This window comes from Acanthochromis polyacanthus, chromosome 1 (assembly GCF_021347895.1).
Source record: "Acanthochromis polyacanthus isolate Apoly-LR-REF ecotype Palm Island chromosome 1, KAUST_Apoly_ChrSc, whole genome shotgun sequence".
NCBI classification, from domain to species: Eukaryota; Metazoa; Chordata; class Actinopteri; family Pomacentridae; genus Acanthochromis; species Acanthochromis polyacanthus.
Window position 1 is genome coordinate 35682043 of NC_067113.1, and position 23051 is coordinate 35705093.

Here is a 23051-nt window from a genome sequence, read left to right on the forward strand (position 1 = left end):
CGCTTTACAAGATCCGTCACATTCACCCATTCGCACACACATTCACACACTGATGGCGGAAGCTGCCATGCAAGGCGCTAACCACGACCCACCTGGAGCAATTAGGGGTTAGGGACACCTCGACATGAGCACAACGGGCCGAGGATCGAACCGGCAACCCTCTGGTTACAAGACGGCCACTCTACCCACTACCCACTAAGCTATGCCGCCCCATGTTGTCACTGTAACCATGACAACAAGTGAACACTACATGATCACATGATTGCGATCCTACTACAAAGTCCACTTATCATGACTTCTCCGTCAGAAATGATCCAAGGAACAACTGATTAAATTGTGGGGGTGTTTCTAAATCTCATCAATTCCCACCACCCGCTACATATTTAGGTCACGTGATTCATTATCTGTACATAACGTACACGTGCAGAACACACGCCTGAGCTCAGCGCAATGTCTTTTTGTTTATGGGTACATCTGTATTAAATGGAGACATTCTATGTTACCATGATTTCTGATCATCAGTAACTAATAAATGCTGCATTTCTGACAATATGGGGGAATGAGTAGCCTTGGAGGAGGACTGAGCTCTCTGAGTGCCTTCCTAGTTTTTGTGAATGTTTCCCTGGAAGTTTTTAGTGTCTGAAGTCATAAATGTGACAAAACACAAGACGAGTGGAGTCTTTGTTCTGTTTGTTTCAGCCGATTAACTTTAATGAAGCAGTAAAACTGGTGTCAGGAATTTATGATGCAGGAAAATATTCAGATTAAACCACCACAGCAGCTCTGTGTTTCCTGTTTTAATCAAGTAGTGAGGACATGAATCTCTTTACAGTCCGATACGTCGACTGGAGGAGGCTTCATGGAGGCTGTAGTCTGGTTCCTGGTTTTCTAGTAGAGTTTCTATCACTGTTGATGGTTTTATTATCTGTCAGGAGGAGATTAGTGAACTTGGCCGTGAATTTTAAGTAATTGGTCTTTAACAGTGAGGAAAGCAGTAGTATCAGGTAGAGTTGGTGATGATTAATCCATTAATTACTGTGAATAATTTAGCCATTTAATAATATATTCACAAATAAGGCAGAAGATGGAAATAAAAATGCCCAGAAACTCCTCAGAGTTCAGAGGAATAATGTGAAAATGCTGGACAGCTTTGTGAAAATGGCGTAACAGCATGTGGCACAGAGACCTGCAGGGCGGAGAAGGTTATAGATCTGTTAGGAATTCATGTTTTATTCAGTAAACACTGACACAAATATGACAGAAATGTTGATGCACCCATCGTTCCTGCTGGTTTTCTTCAGGTCGGTATGAGGGGGAAGCCAGGGCAGGACTTTACATCTGACACCGTTCTGCTGAGTGTTTCTGCTGCAGTCTGAATGAATAAACACATTAAAAGTCTAATGAATGAACAACGGCCTGAGGAAGCAGCAGTGCTCCATATTCATGTCTGAAAGGAGGTTAAGAAGATGGAACTGCTGAAAAGACACAAATGTAGAAGAAATAACCTGAAAAACTCAAACGTGTGGATTTTTCTGAGTTTTCTAGAGATAAACTAATGAAATATTAAAAGAATAAATAAGATTTAAGCGTGAATGAAGCCGGTTGTCAGACGGTTTCCATCTCAGGCTGCTGATAATTCCAGGAAAGCTGGATTTTGTATCTCAGTGACTTTAATCCCGGTCGGCGTCCTGCACGTGTCCTCTGGGAGCCGCGAGGACGTCACATGACGCGTGTCACGTGACTCACAGCTGGACTGAGCGCGCTCAGTGCTGCTGTCTCTGTGAGGACATTTGGTTTGTTCTGCTGCTGGTCGGATTCCAGAGGTGACGGGACCTCAGGAGTGGAGAAGAACTGTGTGTGTGTGTGTGTGTGTGTGTGTGTGTGTGTGTGTGTGTGTGTGTGTGTGTGTGTGTGTGTGTGTGTGTGTGTGTGTGTGTGTGTGTGTGTGTGTGTGTGTGTGTGTGTGTGTGTGTGTGTGTGTGTGTGTGTGAGGACGTTTGGTTTGTTCTGATGTTGGTCCGGTTCCAGAAATGAAGGGACCCCTCGAGTGTAGTTAAAAAGTGTGTATGTGCGTATATAAATATATAGTGTTTTTAAACATATTTAAATAAAAAATATATATATTATTTTTTTAATTTATGTATATGTTTGTGTGTGCGTGCATATACATATATATATTTATTTATTTAACAAACTCAAGGTCCATATATAGATTTTTTCATTACTTATATGCATACATACATATATATGTGTGTGTCTGTGTGCGTATATGTATATTTTTTGATTTATTTATATATGTATGTATATATATATATATATATATATATATATGTTTTATTTATATACATAGATGTATATATGTATATGTGCGTGTGTGTGTGTGTGCGTTTGTATATATCTGTGAGGACCAGGAACATGTTTAGATGTTTTCTGTGGTCCTCACTTTGATAGAAACCTTCAGAGGTCAGTTTTATGGTTCAGGTTTGGAAAAAACAGACAAACGTTCCTTTGGCTGCTTTTTCAAACCGTTTTTATCCTTCAGATGTGGCGTGACCTCACAAGAGCAGAGGAACAGTGTGTGTGTGTTTGTGTGTTTGTGTGTGTGTGTGTGTGTGTGTGTTGTCCAGATTGCAGTAGCTGGAGGTAATCCTCGCTCTCTCTGACAGATATAGGACACATCCTCGCTCGGCCTTTCTGTGCTTCATGTCGAGGTTCTCGGTTCGGTCTGAGTGAAGCTCTGCTGGAAGCCGTCAGCTGCTGAATCATCGAGCTTTTACACATTAAACTGCAGCCGCTGCAAAGTCGCACAAATACTTTCCTTAAAAAGTCTTTAATTGAATTTCTAAAAGTCTGGAAATTGTCTCTCTGCTGCAGTTTTTCAGCCGTGAAGTCAAAGATTTGTCGTTTTGAGGACTAAAGTCTGCTGGTATGTTTTATTCAGCAGATACCATTAGTTCTTATGATGTCCAGCTATCACTTAATATAAAACGAACCAAATCTGAAAAGCTTCACCCCCTGAACTCCTCAGAACATCTGGTTCTTCATCTCCAGTAACTTTATTAAGGATCAGAGTTCTACCTTCATCCTGGGAATATTTCCACAGTTCCAGGTCCTTAAAGTCCACAGAGGTGGGTCCAGATTTATCAATTTTGAGCCTCATAACTTCCTATGTACAGAAGATAAGCACCTTAGTTTAGAGATTAAGGGAGACGAGGACAAAACAGTGAATGCATCGTCCTGACAGTGGGGCACAGAGGTGGGATTGTGCTGATATCTGACTGGAGAAGCCTTTAAAAAGTGCATTCTGGGTAAACTTTCGTGGCTTATATCAGCATGTGTGATAGATGGTTGGTCAGAACAAATCCTAGATAATGAAAGAAACATTTTAACCAACATTTGATACCAGAACCATCCTCTGGTCTGTGACGGAATCATTTAAATGTAGTTTTTAATGGAGCTCAAATGTGTTTGAACAGAAACCAAATTTAACTTCTGCCTTTCGATATGCTGTCAAAAGAAACCGTTTTATTTTCCAAATGTAGTTCCAGCTGCACCTGATGATTAACGGTGAATCCGACTGACCTCGGCTTTGCTAAATCTTCTTACGGAGTGACAGACGAAATGTCACCGAGAACACCAGGCAGAGTATTCACTCTGCTGCTGTACCGCTGGCAGCGTATCTGCAGAGTCCTGAAGTCTACCTGAGGCTCCTGCAGCATCGTGCTTCATCAGGAGGAGGAGGAGGAGGAGGAGGAGGAGGCTTGTTGCCACGGCAACCGACCCGTCTTTTCATTCATCCAGACCCGTGTGCTGCAGAGAAACAGTAGAAGAAGTGCTGATGTGATGGAAACGATGAGAAGAAGAGAAAAAAGAGGCAGAGCAGGTGGAGGAAAAAAAGTCAGGTTCATATCAGGATGCAGCATCAGACAAGTAGTACATGTTCTGAACACTTAGTGGTGAAAATCAGCACTGACATGGGATTTATTTTTTAAATAGCCCTTGAGAGTGGGCTGTTTTACATGGACATTTTTGTCTTTGAGGATCTTTGTGTAACTTTATCAGATTGACACTGCAGACTTACAGAAGCTCTCTTCATTTTTAAAATCAGTCATAAATTCTGTGTGAAACTTTACATGTATTTACTGATGGAATAAATTCACCTTGAAGTCAGTTTGAGGACTAAAAATGCTGTTTTTTGGGTTTTTTTGCTCTTCAGATGAGTCAGTCTCGCTGGTGGGAGCAGGAGATTCCAATGGAGGGAACCATCCAGAAGGGGGAGCTGTTGACCTACAACCTGACGGAGCTGGTCAAACCTGAGTCCTACCTGGTCCGCCTCACACCCATCACCCGCTACGGCGAGGGCGACGCCACCGAACGCATCATCACCTACAGCGGTACGCAGACTCACAGAGATGGTTTATCTAACAGGTTAAAGCAACACACTGCCAACAAAAACAGGTGTAAATGGGCGGATCGGTTCAGGAAAACATCCAAAATACACAGGTTTAGGTTTTTACTGTTTCAAACCCCAGTGCTGCCTTTGTTGGGCCTTAACCCAACCTACTCCAGGGGCACCGACCGCAAGTATATGTAAAACAAAATAAAAAATCACAAAGCTGTAGTGTGATAAATAATGCAGCATGGCTTAGAAACAGAGAACAGAGGAGCAGGTTGTTGGAGATACATCCAGCATGGTGAAACATCTTCCTACTGATGATAAATAGAGCAGAAAAAGTTTGTTTCATACGAAGCTAAATTAAAATCAAAACTTGAAAAGGATATTTCTTCACTTTTTCTCTAAAGTGTAAAAGTCTAGAGAGGAAACATAGAGGTAGAAAAATATCCACAATATGTAGAGACAAAATTTTTTACTTCAAATTTTTAACTGTGAAACTCAAAAATAAACTCTAAATGTGCCTAAAATTAAATGAAACCGGTTAAAAAAGACAAAGAAAATAATCATTTTGAAACAAGTTTCATGTAATTTTGAACAGTTCTTGAGGTATTTCACTGGTCAACAACAAAAAAATTGTCTGAGGTTTTAAAGCTGTTTTAACATAATTTTGGGGTGCAGAATTCAAATATAACATTAGTTTTGCTCTATCAGGTCAACTTTTTTAACTATGACCATTTGTTGTTTTTCACCTTTTCTTTATATATATGCGTATGATTGCTTTATTGTTTACGCATCTACAACTTACAATCACTATATTTTTGGTGTATATCTCTATCGTATATTGTTTTGGATGATACCCAGTTTTTGTTTCTTGAAATATCTTCAGTAAATTACTTATTTTTATTCTTTGCACATAGGTGAATACCATGGCTTCTCGCAGAAGAGCTTGCAAAAATCAACCTGATGTATTCTGCTACATCTGTGGTGAATACACATTGGCACCTAACAGGAACTCTGTTACAAGCTTCATAAAGTGTGCCTATAATGCCTATTTTGGTATAAAGCTTGGTGACCAGGATAAAGCCTGGGCCCCACATATGGTGTGCAAAGCATGTACTGAGTATCTGCGTCAATGGACAAAGGGCAAGAAGAGTTGTCTAAAGTTTGGAGTTCCCATGGTTTGGAGAGAACCAGCAAACCATGTCATTGACTGCTACTTCTGTGCTGTAGATGTAACTGGGATTAACAGAAAGAACAGGGGCAGCCTTACATATCCTGATCTTCAATCAGCACGTCGTCCTGTAGCTCACTGTGATGAAATCCCAGTACCTGTCTTTGGAGAGCTTCCAGATATTAGTGAGGGAGAGTCCTCTAGTGACCATGAAGATCAAGAGGATCAGGTGTTTCTTGATGATGATGCTCCACATCCTTTCACACAAATAGAGCTAAATGATCTAGTTCGTGATCTAAGCTTTTGGCTTCCCGACTGAAGGAAAAGAACCTTCTTGCAGACAGTACGCGCATAACATTTTACAGAAACAGACACCAGGAATACCTCTGTTTTTTCTCTGAGGAGAATGATTTGGTGCATTGTTCAGACATTGTGGGTCTCCTGCACAAGCTAGGGGTGCCAAAGTATGACCCCACAGATTGGAGACTGTTCATTGATAGCAGTAAGTGATCCCTCAAATGTCCGTCCATCCATCCTCTATACACCGCTTTATCCTCATTAGGGTCGCGGGGGGTGCTGGAGTCTATCCCAGCTGACTTGAGCGAAGGCAGGGGACACCCTGGACAGGTCGCCAGTCTGTCACAGGGCTACATATACAGACACACAATCACACTCACATTCACACCTACGGACAATTTAGAGTAATCAATTAATCTCAGCATATTTTTGGACTGTGGGAGGAAGCCGGAGTGCCTGGAGAAAACCCACACATGCACAGAGAGAACATGCAAACTCCATGCAGAAAGATCCCAGACCCACCCCGGGATTCGAACCAGGGATCTTCTCGCTGCAAGGCGAAAGTGCTAACCACTATGCCGCTGAGCAGCCCTCCCTCAAACGTGTATTTTGTAATAATAAAGCATTCTTAGATAAGAAGTATTGGCATAACTCAGCCGTTAACTACACAGAGGTGTATTTGATTTGGGCAAAAAATTAGATTTTCAACCAATCTGTATAGCTTCAAAACCTGACCTGATAGAGTAAAACGAATGTCATTTTCGGATTAAGCGCTACTCCTAAATCAGTTAAAAAACTCTAGACAATTTTTCAAAAAATTTTTTTTGTTACCCAGTGTTTTTGACTATTTTTGAGTAATGTAAATCATTTAATGTTATTTTGGATAAATTTCAAATCATTTTTGGACAATTTAGACTAAACTTTAGACTGCAGATAAAAAATAATACATTCAGCATGGTGAAACATCTTTCAGCTGATGAACAGAGTAGAGAGGAAAAATTAGTTTCGTACGAAGCTAAATTAAAATCAAAAACTTGAAAAAGATATTTCTTAGCTTTTCTCTCTACAATGTTAACAAATGATAAAATACAAGCAAGACTTAATTTAGTAGTTTTTCACCACGTTTGAAGTTGTTCTGAGTCACAGGCTGTTCCTTATATTTGAGTTTTAATTTAAAAACTGATTGCAGGTAAATATGTCAGGCTTTATGGTGCATTGACTAAAACTTCATGTCTCTGCTGTGAGATTTAGCTCTAAAAATAACATTTCATCCTGTTTTGTCATGTTGACGTGTCTGTTTCATGCAGCGTTGCGTTGTTTGGTTGTTTGAACACCAGCTGCTGCTCTGCTTCTCTTTATTTGTCTGAAAAGAAAAAGATGAAAAACAAAAGTGTGAAAGAAAAGCAAACTGTTGAGCTGTCAGACAGAAAACCCTGACGGAGCCTGAAAACATCTCAGAGAGAGACGATGAAAGAACACAACAGAAATCAGACAAACAAACGCTCACAGTGGGAGGCGACCTGACAGGCTGTCAGCGAACGCATCGCCGCCCTCATCATCACGGTAACACTGCAGGTGAACGCCTCCACCTGACGCAGCTCAGCTGGTCACATGACCTTCTGACACGCTGGTCCTCAGAGATACAACAATACAAGTGTATGTGTTTGTAGAAATATTAAAAAATGCCATTTAAAAATACAGTATTTAAACTATATTTTTTAAATAATTGAAATGTAGATGGATATATATCAAAATACAATGTATGTTCCTGATGTTACCGTTATTGATAAATGGATGACATCGGTGTAAGCAAGTACCCAAGACAAGGATTTGTAAGAACAACTAATTAATTAGGGGAATCCAGTGACTTCCAGAATATTTATGTAAGTGACCTGTTTAAAACTTTAGAGTTACAGTTTTTAAAAACATCCACTTTGCTGTTGCTTTGGCTGTTGGTCCCTTCTTGGCTTTATTTTTAAAAACTTTAAAATGTATCTAAATATTTTCAGTTATGTTAGGACAAGCAACCTTAAGAAAATGTCTGTTTGACTTCTGTCCCCTCAAAATACGCAGAAACACTGGACCCCTCTTGGTCTGGTAGACGTGTTTGTGTGTGAGTGTGTGGTGAATTTTGTGTGTTTGCGTGTTCTTGTGTGGGTATTTTTGTCTTTATCTTCTTTTCTTTTAATTAGACGGTTATATTTCTGTTATTTTACTGTACTTACTGGACTTTGACTGTAATTTATTATTTATTTTTTCAAAGCTTTTTACAATGTAACAAGGACTCATTAGAGATTTAAAAAGTGAGAACTTAAAACAGTTGGTGCTAATTGTGAAGTAGTTTGGATGGAAAATGTGAACAATCAGCCCCTTTTCAACATGTAAACTATGACTACACCTGTTATAGTTTCAAAAATTTTATGAATTTGTTAAAGTCCTTCCTGAAATGAGACTGTTCATGTTTTCTTTTCATGTCAGATGAGAATCTTCTTCTCCTGCTGAATGTTTGTGTTTCACGCTACAGTTGATCTGACTCAGTTGTTTTGTTCTTCCACAGCTCCTGTTAACCCACATCTCAGTGAGTATCCGTCCACACCGTAATGCAAGTCTCTGCTCCGTTAGACACACCCAGGTTTAAACAGCACACTTCTGCATGAGCTTTTCTGATCACAGCTGGATTTTCACTCTCTTTCACAACAGCTGTCCGTTACGTGTTCACTGAGACTGAGGCAGCAAAAAGTGAAGTAACAAGCCTCTAGCTGCTGACCTGGAAACACAGATTCACATCAGTTGTGTTACACTCTGTTGGTCATTTGTGCTGTTTGAGCCCCGACTGTAGTCTGGAAGGATACACCAATATCCTGATAAAACTGCACCAAATATTTTAAAACATCACATTTATTGATATATTTGAACCACAAAGCAGCAGATCAGTCATATAATTTAGCCGAGGTTTGATAGTGACGGTAATCTGTGCTGTGTTTTGTTTAATTTACGTGTATTTGTGTATTTGTGTTCAGGGGAGTTCCAGTGTGGCTTCGAGGACGAGGCGTTGTGTTTGTTCTCTCAGGACAAAACCGATGAGTTCGACTGGACTCGTCACAGCGCCGCCACACGGGACACGAAATACACCCCGAACACGGGACCGAGCTCGGACCACACCGGCTCCAAGCAGGGTACACAATAACACGCCATAATACACAATAATGCACAACAAGCACGCACAAAACCACACGGGACACACATGAAACCACAATAAACACACTAAAAATGTCAGCTCCATTTTAATTGAATTTGTCACTTACAAAAAAAATCTTACAAACTTACAAAAAACACACAAAAGTGCCCAAAAGACTTCTAATTTGGCCAAAATGACCTTTCACATACAAAGAAAAGCAGCTTTATAACAAACTGAAGGTAACATCACACTGCTCACCTCTGACTGAAACTGATCCAGAATGGCTTGGGAACCTGTTGAAAATGGCCAAAAAAGAGACGTAAGGGAATTACATTTGGTCAGACATTTGCAGACCTTTTACATTCCCTAAAAGTATCGATATAACAAACTGAAGGAATGGATTGACCATGCTAACTGCTAACTGCACACCTCTGACAACAAAACAGTCCAAAACAATTTTAAAAGTTTCCCAAAATTAAATTAATCCAAAGCACAAATACAAAATGTGTCAAATACTGCAGAAGAATGACTCAAAAATGGTCCAAAATGGTTTACATTTGTCAAAAATGTACAAAATGTAGTTTTGCAAACCTTCTATGTGCACTAAGAAGCAGCTACAGAACACAATGAAGGAAAAGGGGAACCATGCTAACGTTGCACTACTCACTTATGACTAAAACCAATCCAGAATGACTTGGAAAACTGTAGAAAATGACAACAAATGAGACTTTAGAGACTTTAATTTGGTTTAAATGACTCACACTCAGTTGTGCAGAACTTTTACATTCCCACAAAGCAGCTACGTCACAAGCTGAAGGAATGGATTGACCATGCTAACTGCACACCTCTGACAAAAACCTATGCAGAAACACTTGGGAAACTGTTGAAAATGACTAAAAAAGACACTTAAATTTGGTCGAAATAACTCAAACAAAGTTGTGGAAACCTTTCACATACAAAGAAAAGCAGCTATATACAAACTGAAGGAACGGAGGAACCATGCTAACATCGCACTGCTCACCTCTGACTAAAACCTATCCAGAATGACTTGGAAAATTGTAGAAAATTAGAAAAAACGAGACTTAAATGACTAAAACTCAGCTATGCAGACCTTTTACATTCCCTAAAAGTATGTCTATAACACGCTGAAGGAACGGAGGAACCAAAAAGCAGAATATGAACTTTATAAGACGTTAAGTTTCATTAGAAAACGTGTTCTTCCTGCCGGTAAAGTCGGTTAAATGTTCTGTATCTGGCTGTAAACAAACATCAGCAGGTTCGTCTTCTTGCTGTTTTTATGCACATTATTAATTTATTCGTAAGAAGCCTGAGCCGATCATTTATTCACTGACTCTGGTTCCTTTTTTGCTTTTATCACCTCGTCCAGGAGGAAAACTCAGAACATTTTTTCTAATTTCCAAGATCTGCACTTCAGATTTTCAAAGTGCGATTTGCATAAAGACGTCAGCTGGAAACCGGAGGAGTTTAGTTTGTGTCCTTCAGAAGCCAAAAGGAGAAAGCGTCTGAACTCCGAGCTTTATTTGGAGATGTGAGGAAACAGTTTGTGTTTTCCTGCTGTCGCCCGCAGCTCCGACGAGTCAAGGATTAAAAGTGACTGTTAATCACGTCGTTCGACAGGAATCGAAGCGTCGCTGATTGGAGGGAATAAAAGCAGCAGCAGCCTGAGGAGTCCTGCTGACTGAATGAGAGCAGCATGATGGACACTCTGCAGCTTCGGATTAAACCGTCTGCAGCGTTCGGGGAACAGAAGGGTGGTAAAAATAAATAAATGAAGGAAAGCAGGCGGAAGAAACCTGCATCCAGCCGAGGTTAGAGCAGGAAGACGTCGTGTGTTTTATGTCGCAGGTCAGAATCACAATCGCTTAGAACAGAAACTGAAAAATACGCAGAAAAACAAATCCTAAACATCTTCATTGTTCATCCGGATAACGTCTCTTTTTCAGAAATCTACAGTTTATTATAGCAGCTCAAGATCTTCCGTTAAGTTTGTTTCTCAGGAACAGTAATTTAAATGTAGTGTTAGAGGGTAAATGTAGAGTTGGAGGGTAAATGTAGTGTTAGAGGGTAAATGTAGTGTTAGAGGGTAAATGTAGAGTTGGAGGGTAAATGTAGAGTTGGAGGGTAAATGTAGTATTAGAAGGTAAATGTAGAGTTGGAGGGTAAATGTAGTATTAGAAGGTAAATGTAGTATTAGAAGGTAAATGTAGCATTAGAGGGTAAATGTAGCATTAGAGGGTAAATGTAGCGTTAGAGGGTAAATGTAGAGTTGGAGGGTAAATGTAGAGTTAGAGGGTAAATGTAGAGTTAGAGGGTAAATGTAGCGTTGGAGGGTAAATGTAGTATTAGAAGGTAAATGTAGCGTTAGAGGGTAAATGTAGTGTTAGAGGGTAAATGTAGAGGGGTAAATGTAGAGTTGGAGGGTAAATGTAGTATTAGAAGGTAAATGTAGCGTTAGAGGGTAAATGTAGCGTTAGAGGGTAAATGTAGTGTTAGAGGGTAAATGTAGAGTTGGAGGGTAAATGTAGCGTTAGACGGTAAATGTAGAGTTAGAGGGTAAATGTAGAGTTGGAGGGTAAATGTAGTATTAGAAGGTAAATGTAGCGTTAGAGGGTAAATGTAGCGTTAGAGGGTAAATGTAGAGTTGGAGGGTAAATGTAGCGTTAGAGGGTAAATGTAGAGTTGGAGGGTAAATGTAGTATTAGAGGGTAAATGTAGTGTTAGAGGGTAAATGTAGCGTTAGAGGGTAAATGTAGCGTTAGAGGGTAAATGTAGAGTTGGAGGGTAAATGTAGCGTTAGAGGGTAAATGTAGCGTTAGACGGTAAATGTAGAGTTAGAGGGTAAATGTAGAGTTGGAGGGTAAATGTAGTATTAGAAGGTAAATGTAGCGTTAGAGGGTAAATGTAGTGTTAGAGGGTAAATGTAGTGTTAGACGGTAAATGTAGAGTTAGAGGGTAAATGTAGTGTTAGAGGGTAAATGTAGTGTTAGAGGGTAAATGTAGTGTTAGACGGTAAATGTAGAGTTAGAGGGTAAATGTAGTATTAGAAGGTAAATGTAGCGTTAGAGGGTAAATGTAGCGTTAGAGGGTAAATGTAGTGTTAGAGGGTAAATGTAGAGTTGGAGGGTAAATGTAGCGTTAGAGGGTAAATGTAGTGTTAGACTGCTTCAGTTATAATTCCTTTAATGATGAATCGTGAAGGTGTGGATGGCTATGAATCTTCAGCCATCATGTTCTGAACGTGTTCAGGAACCTTGCTGTGAATCTCCACCACATAATGTTATGTAGAATTCCATCAAGCATGGACACCATATTGATTTTAATACCGTTTCTGTCCCGGTGATGCTGTGTTGGTGTCAGATTGGGACTTGGTATCAGCAGATAGTAAATACTGGATGGTTCAGATCAGATCGGGTCAATAAATGTTAATCAAACATTCCCAACACCAACCCTCTCAGACCTCTTGGAAGTTAAGCTGCTCTCCAGACAGCGCTGAAGGGAGGCTGTTGGATGTGATTGAGTCAGACAGAACAAACTTCAACTACCTCCTCCAATGAGGACGTTTCATCACGACAACACGCTGCTAAACTGCCACATCTCCCAACGAGGTTTGGCATGTCTGGGTGGCTCTCCGACGGAGCGACGTTATCAGGAAACAGCAGCATGTCAGTGTCAGGACCACTTTCACAGCCCCATTACACCCCAGCTGTCGGACAGAATTATCTCCACGCTGGATGTGTTAGAGGGCGTGGGCGAGCCGTCAAACTGTCCGCGGCGCCTTTAGTTAGATTAAGATAACTTCAGCATCCATCCCACAGCTGAAACGGTTTGCAGATAACGATGACAGTCCAAGGTTCTGTTTGTTAATTTCACTTTAAGAAGAGCCGACTGTCACAAGACGTTTATACAGAAGCTTTAGTCTGATGGCTGAAAGTGTTTCAATGTTTCGGTGACGTTCAGAGATGAAACAAAGAGTCTGGAGACGGCATTTTGAAACAAGAGTCCAACTATCACCAGTCAGAGGAAAAGCAGCAATAGGACTCTTTAATAGAAGTAGTAACACTATGACCACAAAATGATCCTGAAATGACGACACAGAGACACAAAATGACCATAAAATGACTTCAAAGGCAAAGAAAAATGACCAGTAGTCACACAAAATGACCAAGGACCAAATTCAAGTCTTCCAGTTTTCTCATAAAGGGTTGGTTAAAAAAGCAGATTTCCTCATTTTACCTTAAAATTGTAAATAGATGGAGTTTAAATATCAGACTGTTTTTTGTTTTGTTTTGGGAGGGTTTTGCGCTGTGAGAAACACTTTGATGATGAAATTCATATCCAGAAAGTTTTCACCTTCTCCATGTAATGGATTAAATTAATGTTTGTTGTTCATTCAGTCATTTATTTTTGAAGAAAGGAAAAAGCAAAGAGACAAACACTGATTATATGAAGTAAATGTGAAACTTATATACCGGGCTTTGCAAAAGTTCTGTTACACGGTTTCATGATCTTTAGAGACGTTTACATGTCGGAGTGAAAAATTCCATTAAATAAACTGAAAGTTCTACCTTATAGGCAGGTGTCATTAATACAATTTTTTTCTCCAGTGAAGTTGTATCAAGATGGAAGTCAAAAGAGTTGACATATCTGCTCTCCTTTGTGCTGAACATCAGCCGCATGACCGTCCACAGAGTCGCGGAGAGGCTAAAGCATGGTGAAAATCTTTCAGGTCTTCACCATTCTTGAAAGATCACTTGAAAGATCTTCACCATTCTTCAGCCTCTCCGCGACTCTGTGGACGGTCATCCGGCTGATGTTCAGCTGCTTGGCTCTGTCAGACTGGTTGTGGCCAGCATGAAGGAGAGCAGATATCTCAACTCTTTTGACTTCCATCTTGATAAAACTTCACTGGAGAGAAAAAATTGTATTAAGGACACCTGCCTATAAGGTAGAACTTTCAGTTTATTTAATGGAATTTTTCACTCCGACATGTAAACGTCTCTAAAGATCATGAAACCGTGTAACAGAACTTTTGCAAAGCCCGGTATTATATATCTATAATATATAAGGACAGACAGACACTCCTACAAATCAGTTGTTGAAACTCATGTTTGGAGTTCAGAAAATTTACCAGAGTTACCACTTTTCCTCGAACTTTAGTGCTTTACAGGCCCTCCATCCACCCCGACCTCCTCCTGCAGACTTTACTGCAGTTCTCACACTCAGAGCTTCCTTCATTAGTAAACTGTGTCTAGTGCAGTATAAGTATATAAGTACTGCAGTGGTACTGTGTTGGGGCTGGAGGTGTTGATCATGAAGCCTCGCTGTCAGCTTCACCTGTAAACGTGTTGAAAGCTGAACGTTGGCGACGTTCTGCAGAGGAACAACCGCAGCAGATTTCAGACTGAGTCACCGCCGCCGCCGCCGGGCAGGAAGAGGCCAAATAATGGGATGTGATTGGCTGTCAACACCTGGCCGTCAGAGCCGGCCTCCAGGTGAAAGGACAGAACGTCCAACCACAGCCGAGCAGGGAAACCCCGCCGCCACCACTGGCTGTTGGAAACACTTTTTAATTTTCCATTCCCTCTAACTGCTGCTCGCTGCTGTCACAGAGGATTACAGAGAAACCAAACAGGAAGTGGAGACAAAGCACCAGTTTAATGTGACGCTCAGGAAGGAAAGGAAAGTCCTTCAAAAAGTCTCTTCAAGTGTTTAAATGTTTTGGTATCATTCAGAGACAAAACAAAGAGTCTGGAGACGTCATTTTGAAGCAGGAGTCCAACTATAACCAGTCAGAGGAAAACCAGCAACGAGACTCCCTAATAGCAACTAACAGTGAAAATATAGAAAGGAATATTAACACATAAAATTATCAATAACCTCAATATTAATGCATAAAATTATCAATAGCCTCAATAATAACACACAAAATTATCAAAAACCTGGATATTAACACAAAAATGTAAACAAAAAAATATTAACACAAAATTTGTTAATAACCTGGATATTATTGCGCTGAAATGTCAATAATCTGGATATTAATCCACAAAAGTGTATAAAACCTGAATATTAATGCACAAAATTGTTAATAAACTGGACATTAATGCACAAATGTTACAAACCTGTATAACATTGCACACAATTATAAATTAGCTGAAAAATAACAAAAAAAATGTCAATAAACTGATATAAACACACAAATGTGTCAATAATAAGTAACAGTTTAATAAACGTTGTTGACCCTGTGTTGTTGTCATTGTTTTTGATCCTGTGTTGTTGTTGTTGTTGTTGTTGTTGTTGTTGTCTCAGGGTTCTACATGTACATCGAGACATCCAGGCCCCGGTTGGACGGAGACAAAGCTCGTCTTCTGTCTCCGACCTTCAACATGAACGCTAAGAGCTCCAGCAGCGGGCCGTCCTACTGCTTCTCCTTCTACTACCACATGTACGGGAAGCACATAGGTGAGAACAGCACCTGGAGCCGACCAATCGCAGCCCAGCAGTGGTCAATACACCTGCTGATCACCTGTCTGTCTGTCTGCAGGAGCGCTGAACGTTTTCCTGCGACAGAAAGGCCAGACAGTGACAGACACTTCGGTCTGGAGTCTGACCGGTAACCAAGGAGACCGCTGGAGGCAGGCCAAGGTCAACATCCAGCCAACCACAGCCTTCCAGGTACGGGACACGCCCACTTGACATGAGAGCACGCCCACTATACCAAATGTCACACCCATTTACAACAACAAGGTTTACTACAAAACCACATTCACTGTAGTAGAAACAATACTACAAACCACACCTAATATACTACAAACTATACTACAAACCACACCTATATACTACAAACTATACTACAAACCACACCTACTATACTACAAACTATACTACAAACCACACCTATATACTACAAACTATACTACAAACCACACCTACTATACTACAAACCACACCTAATATACTACAAACTATACTACAAACCACACCTATATACTACAAACTATACTACAAACCACACCTACTATACTACAAACCACACCTAATATACTACAAACTATACTACAAACCACACCTAATATACTACAAACTATACTACAAACCACACCTACTATACTACAAACCACACCTAATATACTACAAACTATACTACAAACCACACCTAATATACTACAAACTATACTACAAACCACACCTACTATACTACAAACCACACCTAATATACTACAAACTATACTACAAACCACACCTACTATACTACAAACCACACCTAATATACTACAAACTAAACTACAAACCACACCCACCGGACAACAAACTATACTACCAACCACATCCACTGTACTGCAGATTGTACCACAAACATACAGTAAACCACGTCCACTTTGACACAAACCACACCCCTTGTTTTAGGCCACTCCCACTGCACCTTAATCAAAGCTCTATTCTTGTCAGTTTCCCACCAAACCTTTTCCTGTATTCGGTCTGTAGATGGTGATGGAAGGTGTCCGAGGTGCCGGAATCGAAGGAGACATCGCCATCGATGACGTCACCATCGAGGAGGGGAAATGTAAAGACCCGCCCCCCAACAGTGAGTAAAAGCACATGGTCCCGCCCCCAGTGGGGAAAATGAGTAAAAAAAGAAAAAATGTCATTTATACTTTTAAATCAAAGACTTAATTTGAAACCATAAACGTGGTTCTGTGATGTTCTTAGGAGAAGTTAAAATACTGATTTGGCATTTTTGGCAGAAATGGGCTTCCATACATTTGTTCGTCAACATACTGTCAGAGAGGAAATCAGTAGCCGCCATTTTGAGTCACATGATTCAACATAAAGTGCTCTGGTTGGTTGGTTGGTTGGTTGACTGATTGATTGACTGATTGATTGATTGATTGATTAATCGATCGATCGTGTCCTCTCTCTCTCCACACAGACCTACGGTCGCTCGCCCCGCCCTCGTCGCCCCATATATGGCAGCTCTGCATCACTTTGAGTCTGGCTCTGATTGGCCGGCAGAGGTGACCCCGCCCCCCTCTACAGGACGCCACGATCTCTGACTCTCTTCCCCCTCCCCCTCCCTCTTCATCATCATCATCATCACCATCACTTTTAACCCCTCGACTACCAAAGATCCGGTCCGAGCTGCAGGTTTGTTGTTTCTCTGAAGGATTCTGGGAGTTCAGCGATGATGTAATGAGCAGATCGAGTGCTGATTGGCTGACAGGTTGAAGAAGGAAGTGGAAAGGTTCATCTCAGTAACATTTGAAGCTCCAGGACTCAAACCTTCAGTGTTTTCTGCCGGAAAAATTAAAAATAACAACAGCAGCTACAGGCCAGGACTGAGATTACAGCCTACAGTAATCAGATTACTTTTACCAGAGTATTTACTCTGATGTCAAACAACAAACTATAAGTTTAGGTTCACTATAATAAAAAATACACTGTAAAAAACATGTTTTTAACAGATAATTACCAAAAAACTTCTAATAAAGAGAAATTATTTAAGCTGTAATGAAACAAACAGTAATTTGTTCTTTTCTGTAAAATGACACCATTTTTACTTTATTAAATTAGGAAAATGCAATATTTTAACATATATTTTCCCATAATCAGATTAGATCATTTTTTTAACTGTTATTTTACATATTTTTACAGTTTGTTGTTTTTAATTGGAGAACATCTCTTTTAAAACCACAAACTTCTTTTAAAAATGTACACGTTGACCCCCAAAAAACAGTTTAAATAATATGCACATCAAAAATCTGTATTATTATTTAAAAAAAACACAGCAGATGAACATGAAATTATTCAGGTTTACTGTATTTAAATATGCGAAAAATATCATTATTTTACAGATATTTGCTGCTGTTTTCATGGTTTTTCCAGTTGTTATGGTTTCATTCTTCCACAGTTTGTTTTTCTGCCGTCTTGCTGCTGGATTTTTTTTTTTAAACAGGGAAAATCTGTATAATAACAACTGAAAAATTCTCAGTTTTTCAGATTTAAAGTAAATAACATGGTGTAATTTTACACTCAAACTTGACAAAAGCACTAATTAGTTTTTCAGTTTTGGCCAAAAAACTGTTCAAGTAATCCAATTATCTCGATTGGACTTTTTATTTTTGCACATTTTTTATACTCTTTCTTCTGAAACTCTGACATCCTGCTGCTCTGGCTGTCCCTGAACACATCACTGGGAAAAACCCTCTATTGACAATCTCAAAATTTTAAATAATTTCATTTCATTTCTTCTCAAAAGTTTGTCTTAAAAATGATGATTTTCATTTGAGGAGTCACAATTTCAAGCTTAGATTTTTTTGATTTAATCATTTCACCTGAATTTATAATTTTGACATAAATAATAAGTTTTCATTTTGACTTATTTTCCAATAATATCGACTTAATTTAGAATTATTAGACTTTAAGGAACAGATTTCTGTTCAGAAATGAGTCATTTTTGTCTTATTTTTTAATTTTGGCTTCATTTTGATGTTATTTTCGTCTGACTTAAAAAGTAATAACTTTTTATTTCATACATAACAGCTGGTATGACTTTATCATTATTTTGTCTTAAAATGTCACTTAGCACATTTTCTCATATTTCCGATTAATTTGGTCATTATTTTGATCAGAAAATGCCAGTTTTTGCTTATTTGCATAGTTTTGGCTTCAGCTCCGACTGTCCTTGAACGCATCACCAGGACGTTAATTTTGATTTTCCATCTTCAGCTTCAGTTTCCACTAAAACTCTTTGACTATTCAGACTCAGAGTGTTTATAAAACAGGAGAAAACAGTTTGAATGTCGACCTCCATCCTCCATCCTCCATCCTCCATCCTCCATCCTCCATCCTTCATCCTCCATCCTCCATCCTCCATCCTTCATCCTCCATCCTCCATCCTCCATCCTCCATCCTCCATCCTCCATCCTCCATCCTTCATCCTCCATCCTCCATCCTTCATCCTCCATCCTCCATCCTCCATCCTCCATCCTCCATCCTCCATCCTTCATCCTCCATCCTCCATCCTCCATCCTTCATCCTCCATCCTCCATCCTCCATCCTCCATCCTCCATCCTTCATCCTCCATCCTTCATCCTCCATCCTCCATCCTCCATCCTTCATCCTCCATCCTCCATCCTTCATCCTCCATCCTCCATCCTCCTCCTCACTGCCTCCACAGATCAGCTGTACTGTATCGGGACGTGGACGGATTTTAAACGTACTTTGACGTAGGTCTGTCCGTCTGAGGAGGAGAGTTCGGCCTCTGCCACGACATCAAGTGCCTTCAGACTCGGAGGGAAACAGAACTTTTGGGCCGAGGAACCGAGAAGAACCGGCGGGAAAATCGAGCAGTTTGAATATGCAGAGAAACACTTTCCTACTTTTACTTTTTTCTTTTTGTTTTGAGACGAAAACATCGTTGGACAGCGTTTAAATGAAAAAAAACATCAATGAAGAAGAAGAAGAAGAAGAAGCCATGGACACAGACTGAAGCTCTCAGATTCGTTTAAAGACTAAGAATCTGGATGCTGGACTTGAACTGAAGCGTTTGGTGTGTCAGAACTATTTTAATATTTAAACTCCGAGACCATCAGTTACCTTAAAACAGCTTCTGGAGCGACAAGGAGAAACGAAATGTAAAATCAAATCTTCTATTGTTCCTATGATATCCTAAAGACCGAGGGGGGGGGAACGTCCTTTAAACTCCATCCTTTATTCTCTTAGTTCAGTTCATATCGGTTTCAGTTCCAGGATTTGTGGGAAAAAAGTCTTTTAACAGAGTTTGATAAACGTCACGCTGGGAAAATATTTCTATTAAAGGAACCGTTTGAAGAACAAAAAGCACAAAAACACCATTTAGTTCCTCCCATGTACGGAAACACCTGTAGGACAAATTTACTGATTCATCACCTTCACGTCATACAGGTATGGAAGCCCATTTGTGCCAAGAAGAGAAAAAATATTGAAAAAGTTACATTTTTTTTACATAAACTCTCAAGTTAGCATAATAAATAATAAAAATACATGATAAATAATGAAACTACTCCCCTTCAGTTACAAATGAAGCCTTTGAGAATTTTAGTAAATCAGAAAATATGAAGTTTAACTGACTTCTGATGTAAAAATTAGGATATTGATTGAAGAAATCACACATTTTTACAAACATTTTTAGAATCTTGGTTTCATTTTGTCCTTATTTTGTCTTAAAAGTAACTGGTTGTGCTTTTTGCTTTAATAATATTATTTTAAAAGTACTAACGTTTACTAACTATAGTATAGTTGGCTTGATAACGTTCTTCTTTTTTTAGCTCACGTATTAAGTTGGAATTTTCACAGTTACATAATCATGCAGCCAAGGAATAAATATCTACTGACAATCTCAAAAGTTTTACTGATTTAATTTGTCATAGATTTGAGTTACTCTCAAATTTTGTCTTAAAAATAATTTTTCTTTGAAGAAGTCACAATTTTGAATTCACGTTTTACCTAAATGCATTATTTTGGCCTCAATAATGAGTCATAATTTTGAGCTATTATTCCATTATGTTGACTTAATTTATAATCATGATGAATTTAAAAAAAAACACATTTTAATTTAGTTGTATTATTTTGTTTAGAAATTAATCATTTCTGCTTTATTTTTATAATTTTGTCTTAATTTTATCGTTATTTTTGTCTTATTTTAATGGTAGGATTTAAAAAGTGCTAGCTCTTTACATCATACATCATAGCTGGCTTAAGTTTATCATTATGTTGTCTTAAAATGTCATAATTATGTCATTAACTCATGTTGTTGGTTTATTATTTTGATAAGAAAACTGCCAATGTCTCACTTGTTTTTAGTTTAGAAATTTTAGTCATTTAGTCACTATATTTTGACATGAATATGACTCATTTAGAGTTCTGCTACAATAATTTAATTTAACATTTCTAACCTGTTTTCATAAAAACTGATTTGATATTCTCATTATTCTGTCTTAAAAATAATTTATTTCCACTTGTAATCTTGACATATTTCCTCCTATTTTTTGCTTAGTTCCTCATTTTCACGATTCACTTCAAAGACTATTCAGAAAATAACTGATTTCTGTCATTTTAAAGCAAATTTCTTGTTATTATTATGGTTATTACCAATGAGAGACTCTTCAAACTTCAGCATCTTTGATTTGCTTTATTTTGTAGCTTGTTATTAGGCATGAATGGGCTTCCGTACCTCAGCTGGCACACATGCTGTCACGGTAAAACCACGTAAACTGCCATTTTAAACCTCGTGGTTTCACAACATCTGAAAATGAAACAGAATTATTCTGCAGCTCCTGCGACACGACGAGTTTCTGAGCGAATCGATCGACACGCCGACGACATCTGGAGCTGCAGCGACGCGATTTTATACGATTCACGGTTTATCTTTCCCTGGAAAACAACACGTTTCTTCTCGGTTTTCTTTCCTGATGCAGTAAAACGGCCTGATTTCCATCTCAGCCGCTGTCTCTGATGAAACCAGGAGCGATTCCTCTGATATCTGTAGCTCCTCTTTGGTGTTTTGTTGATTCCTTCTCTCCTCCCGTCGAGTTTTTCCGCTGCAGATGAAGAGCTGATTGTTCTGCAGCTCCTCTGGGTGTCACTTTATCCTCGGCTGCATCGTTATCACATTAACTCCACACGAGAAGCACCGTTTGGCTTTACGGGTTTATTTTTTATTTTTTGCAAATGTTTTGAAAAGTGTCCAGATTCCGGCTGATTAAAATCCTGCAGCACAAATAAGCCTCATTTAATCCCGTTCTGCTGATTCAAACGTATTCTAAATGTGCGCTGAAGCCTGGAGAAGAAAGTAAAAACAGATTTACACGTTTACTTCTTATGAGAAAAAAAATCTAAAGCTTAATGAAGCCACAACTCACTGAACACTGAAAGATCAGTCAGGAACATTAAGCTCAGGAATGCTAAGCAAAGATGTCTAAGAATGACTTTAAAGATGAATAATTCTTGAAAGACAGACACTAAATCCATTCTTTTTTACTGTATTTGTACTCTGCTTAAAAATCAAAGATTCAAAGTTAATTTTTCCGCTGAATCATAGAGAATTAAATTTAAAAAACTGTAAATGTAAAGTTTGCTAACAGGCTATTCCGGTATGCAGACGATGCAGCTTTATTTCTGTTGAATCTGTACAAGCATTTTCCTTCTGTAATAAAAAATATGAACCATTTTCTGGATATGAAAGGAACAAAATGCAATTAATCTGAAATAATCTGACAGATTTTACTGTCCTGTTGAAACATGATTTAATAATTCACTTAAATATACAAACAATGTCTGAAGTTAGACGATTATTACTAATTATTATTAGAAACAGCATTTATATTTAGAACATTTTATCTACAAACAAATACAACTCAGCAAATATGAGCACAGAAAATGAAATTACACTAAAATAAGACAAATAAGACAAAATATAATTAATCAGCAATTAAGCAGTTACAGGATAAGTGATACTTAAAATACATCCGTTATTAAAGTACCGGCTTTTTGAGGATTCGTGCGTGTTTTAAAGCAGACTTTGGTGCCATTTTGTTTTAGAAAACCACATATTTAACAAATTTTTTGAAATAATGCGACATCTGCAGTGGAGAAACTCGTCGCGGTTTATTTCCTGAGCTCTGATCTCTGTGTGTCTGTTGTAGGATTATTTTTTGGGGGGAATAAATAAATAAATGTAAAGTTTTAAAGAAGAAGCCACCAACACGACTCTGTGGAAGAAGATATTTTTATAACTGTGATTATTCTCTGCAATACGTTCTCAGATCAGTGGGACTGACTGACGGCTACACTGCATTCTGGTTATTATCATTAATTATTATTATATTAATAAATACACTGCAAATGTAACTTTTAATCAGGTTTCTGTCTTGTTTTCTTATAAAACTTACAGGTAAGTTTCGACACTCAGCAGTATTTTTAATGGTTAAAAACTGTGTGTATGAAATAACCTG

General features: G+C 38.8%; 1 protein-coding gene across 1 annotated transcript in view; it reads left to right on the forward strand.

The window, feature by feature from the left end:
• Positions 1 to 22954, forward strand: part of mdga2a (MAM domain containing glycosylphosphatidylinositol anchor 2a) — a 101352-nt gene extending 78398 nt beyond the window's left edge. The window contains 7 exon segments of the mRNA XM_051946914.1: positions 4217 to 4394; positions 8422 to 8442; positions 8885 to 9040; positions 15370 to 15522; positions 15605 to 15735; positions 16546 to 16645; positions 16991 to 22954. Of these exon segments, the coding sequence (XP_051802874.1) occupies positions 4217 to 4394; positions 8422 to 8442; positions 8885 to 9040; positions 15370 to 15522; positions 15605 to 15735; positions 16546 to 16645; positions 16991 to 17079 (828 nt within the window). The 3' untranslated portion in view covers positions 17080 to 22954.
• Positions 22955 to 23051: the final 97 nt, after the last annotated feature.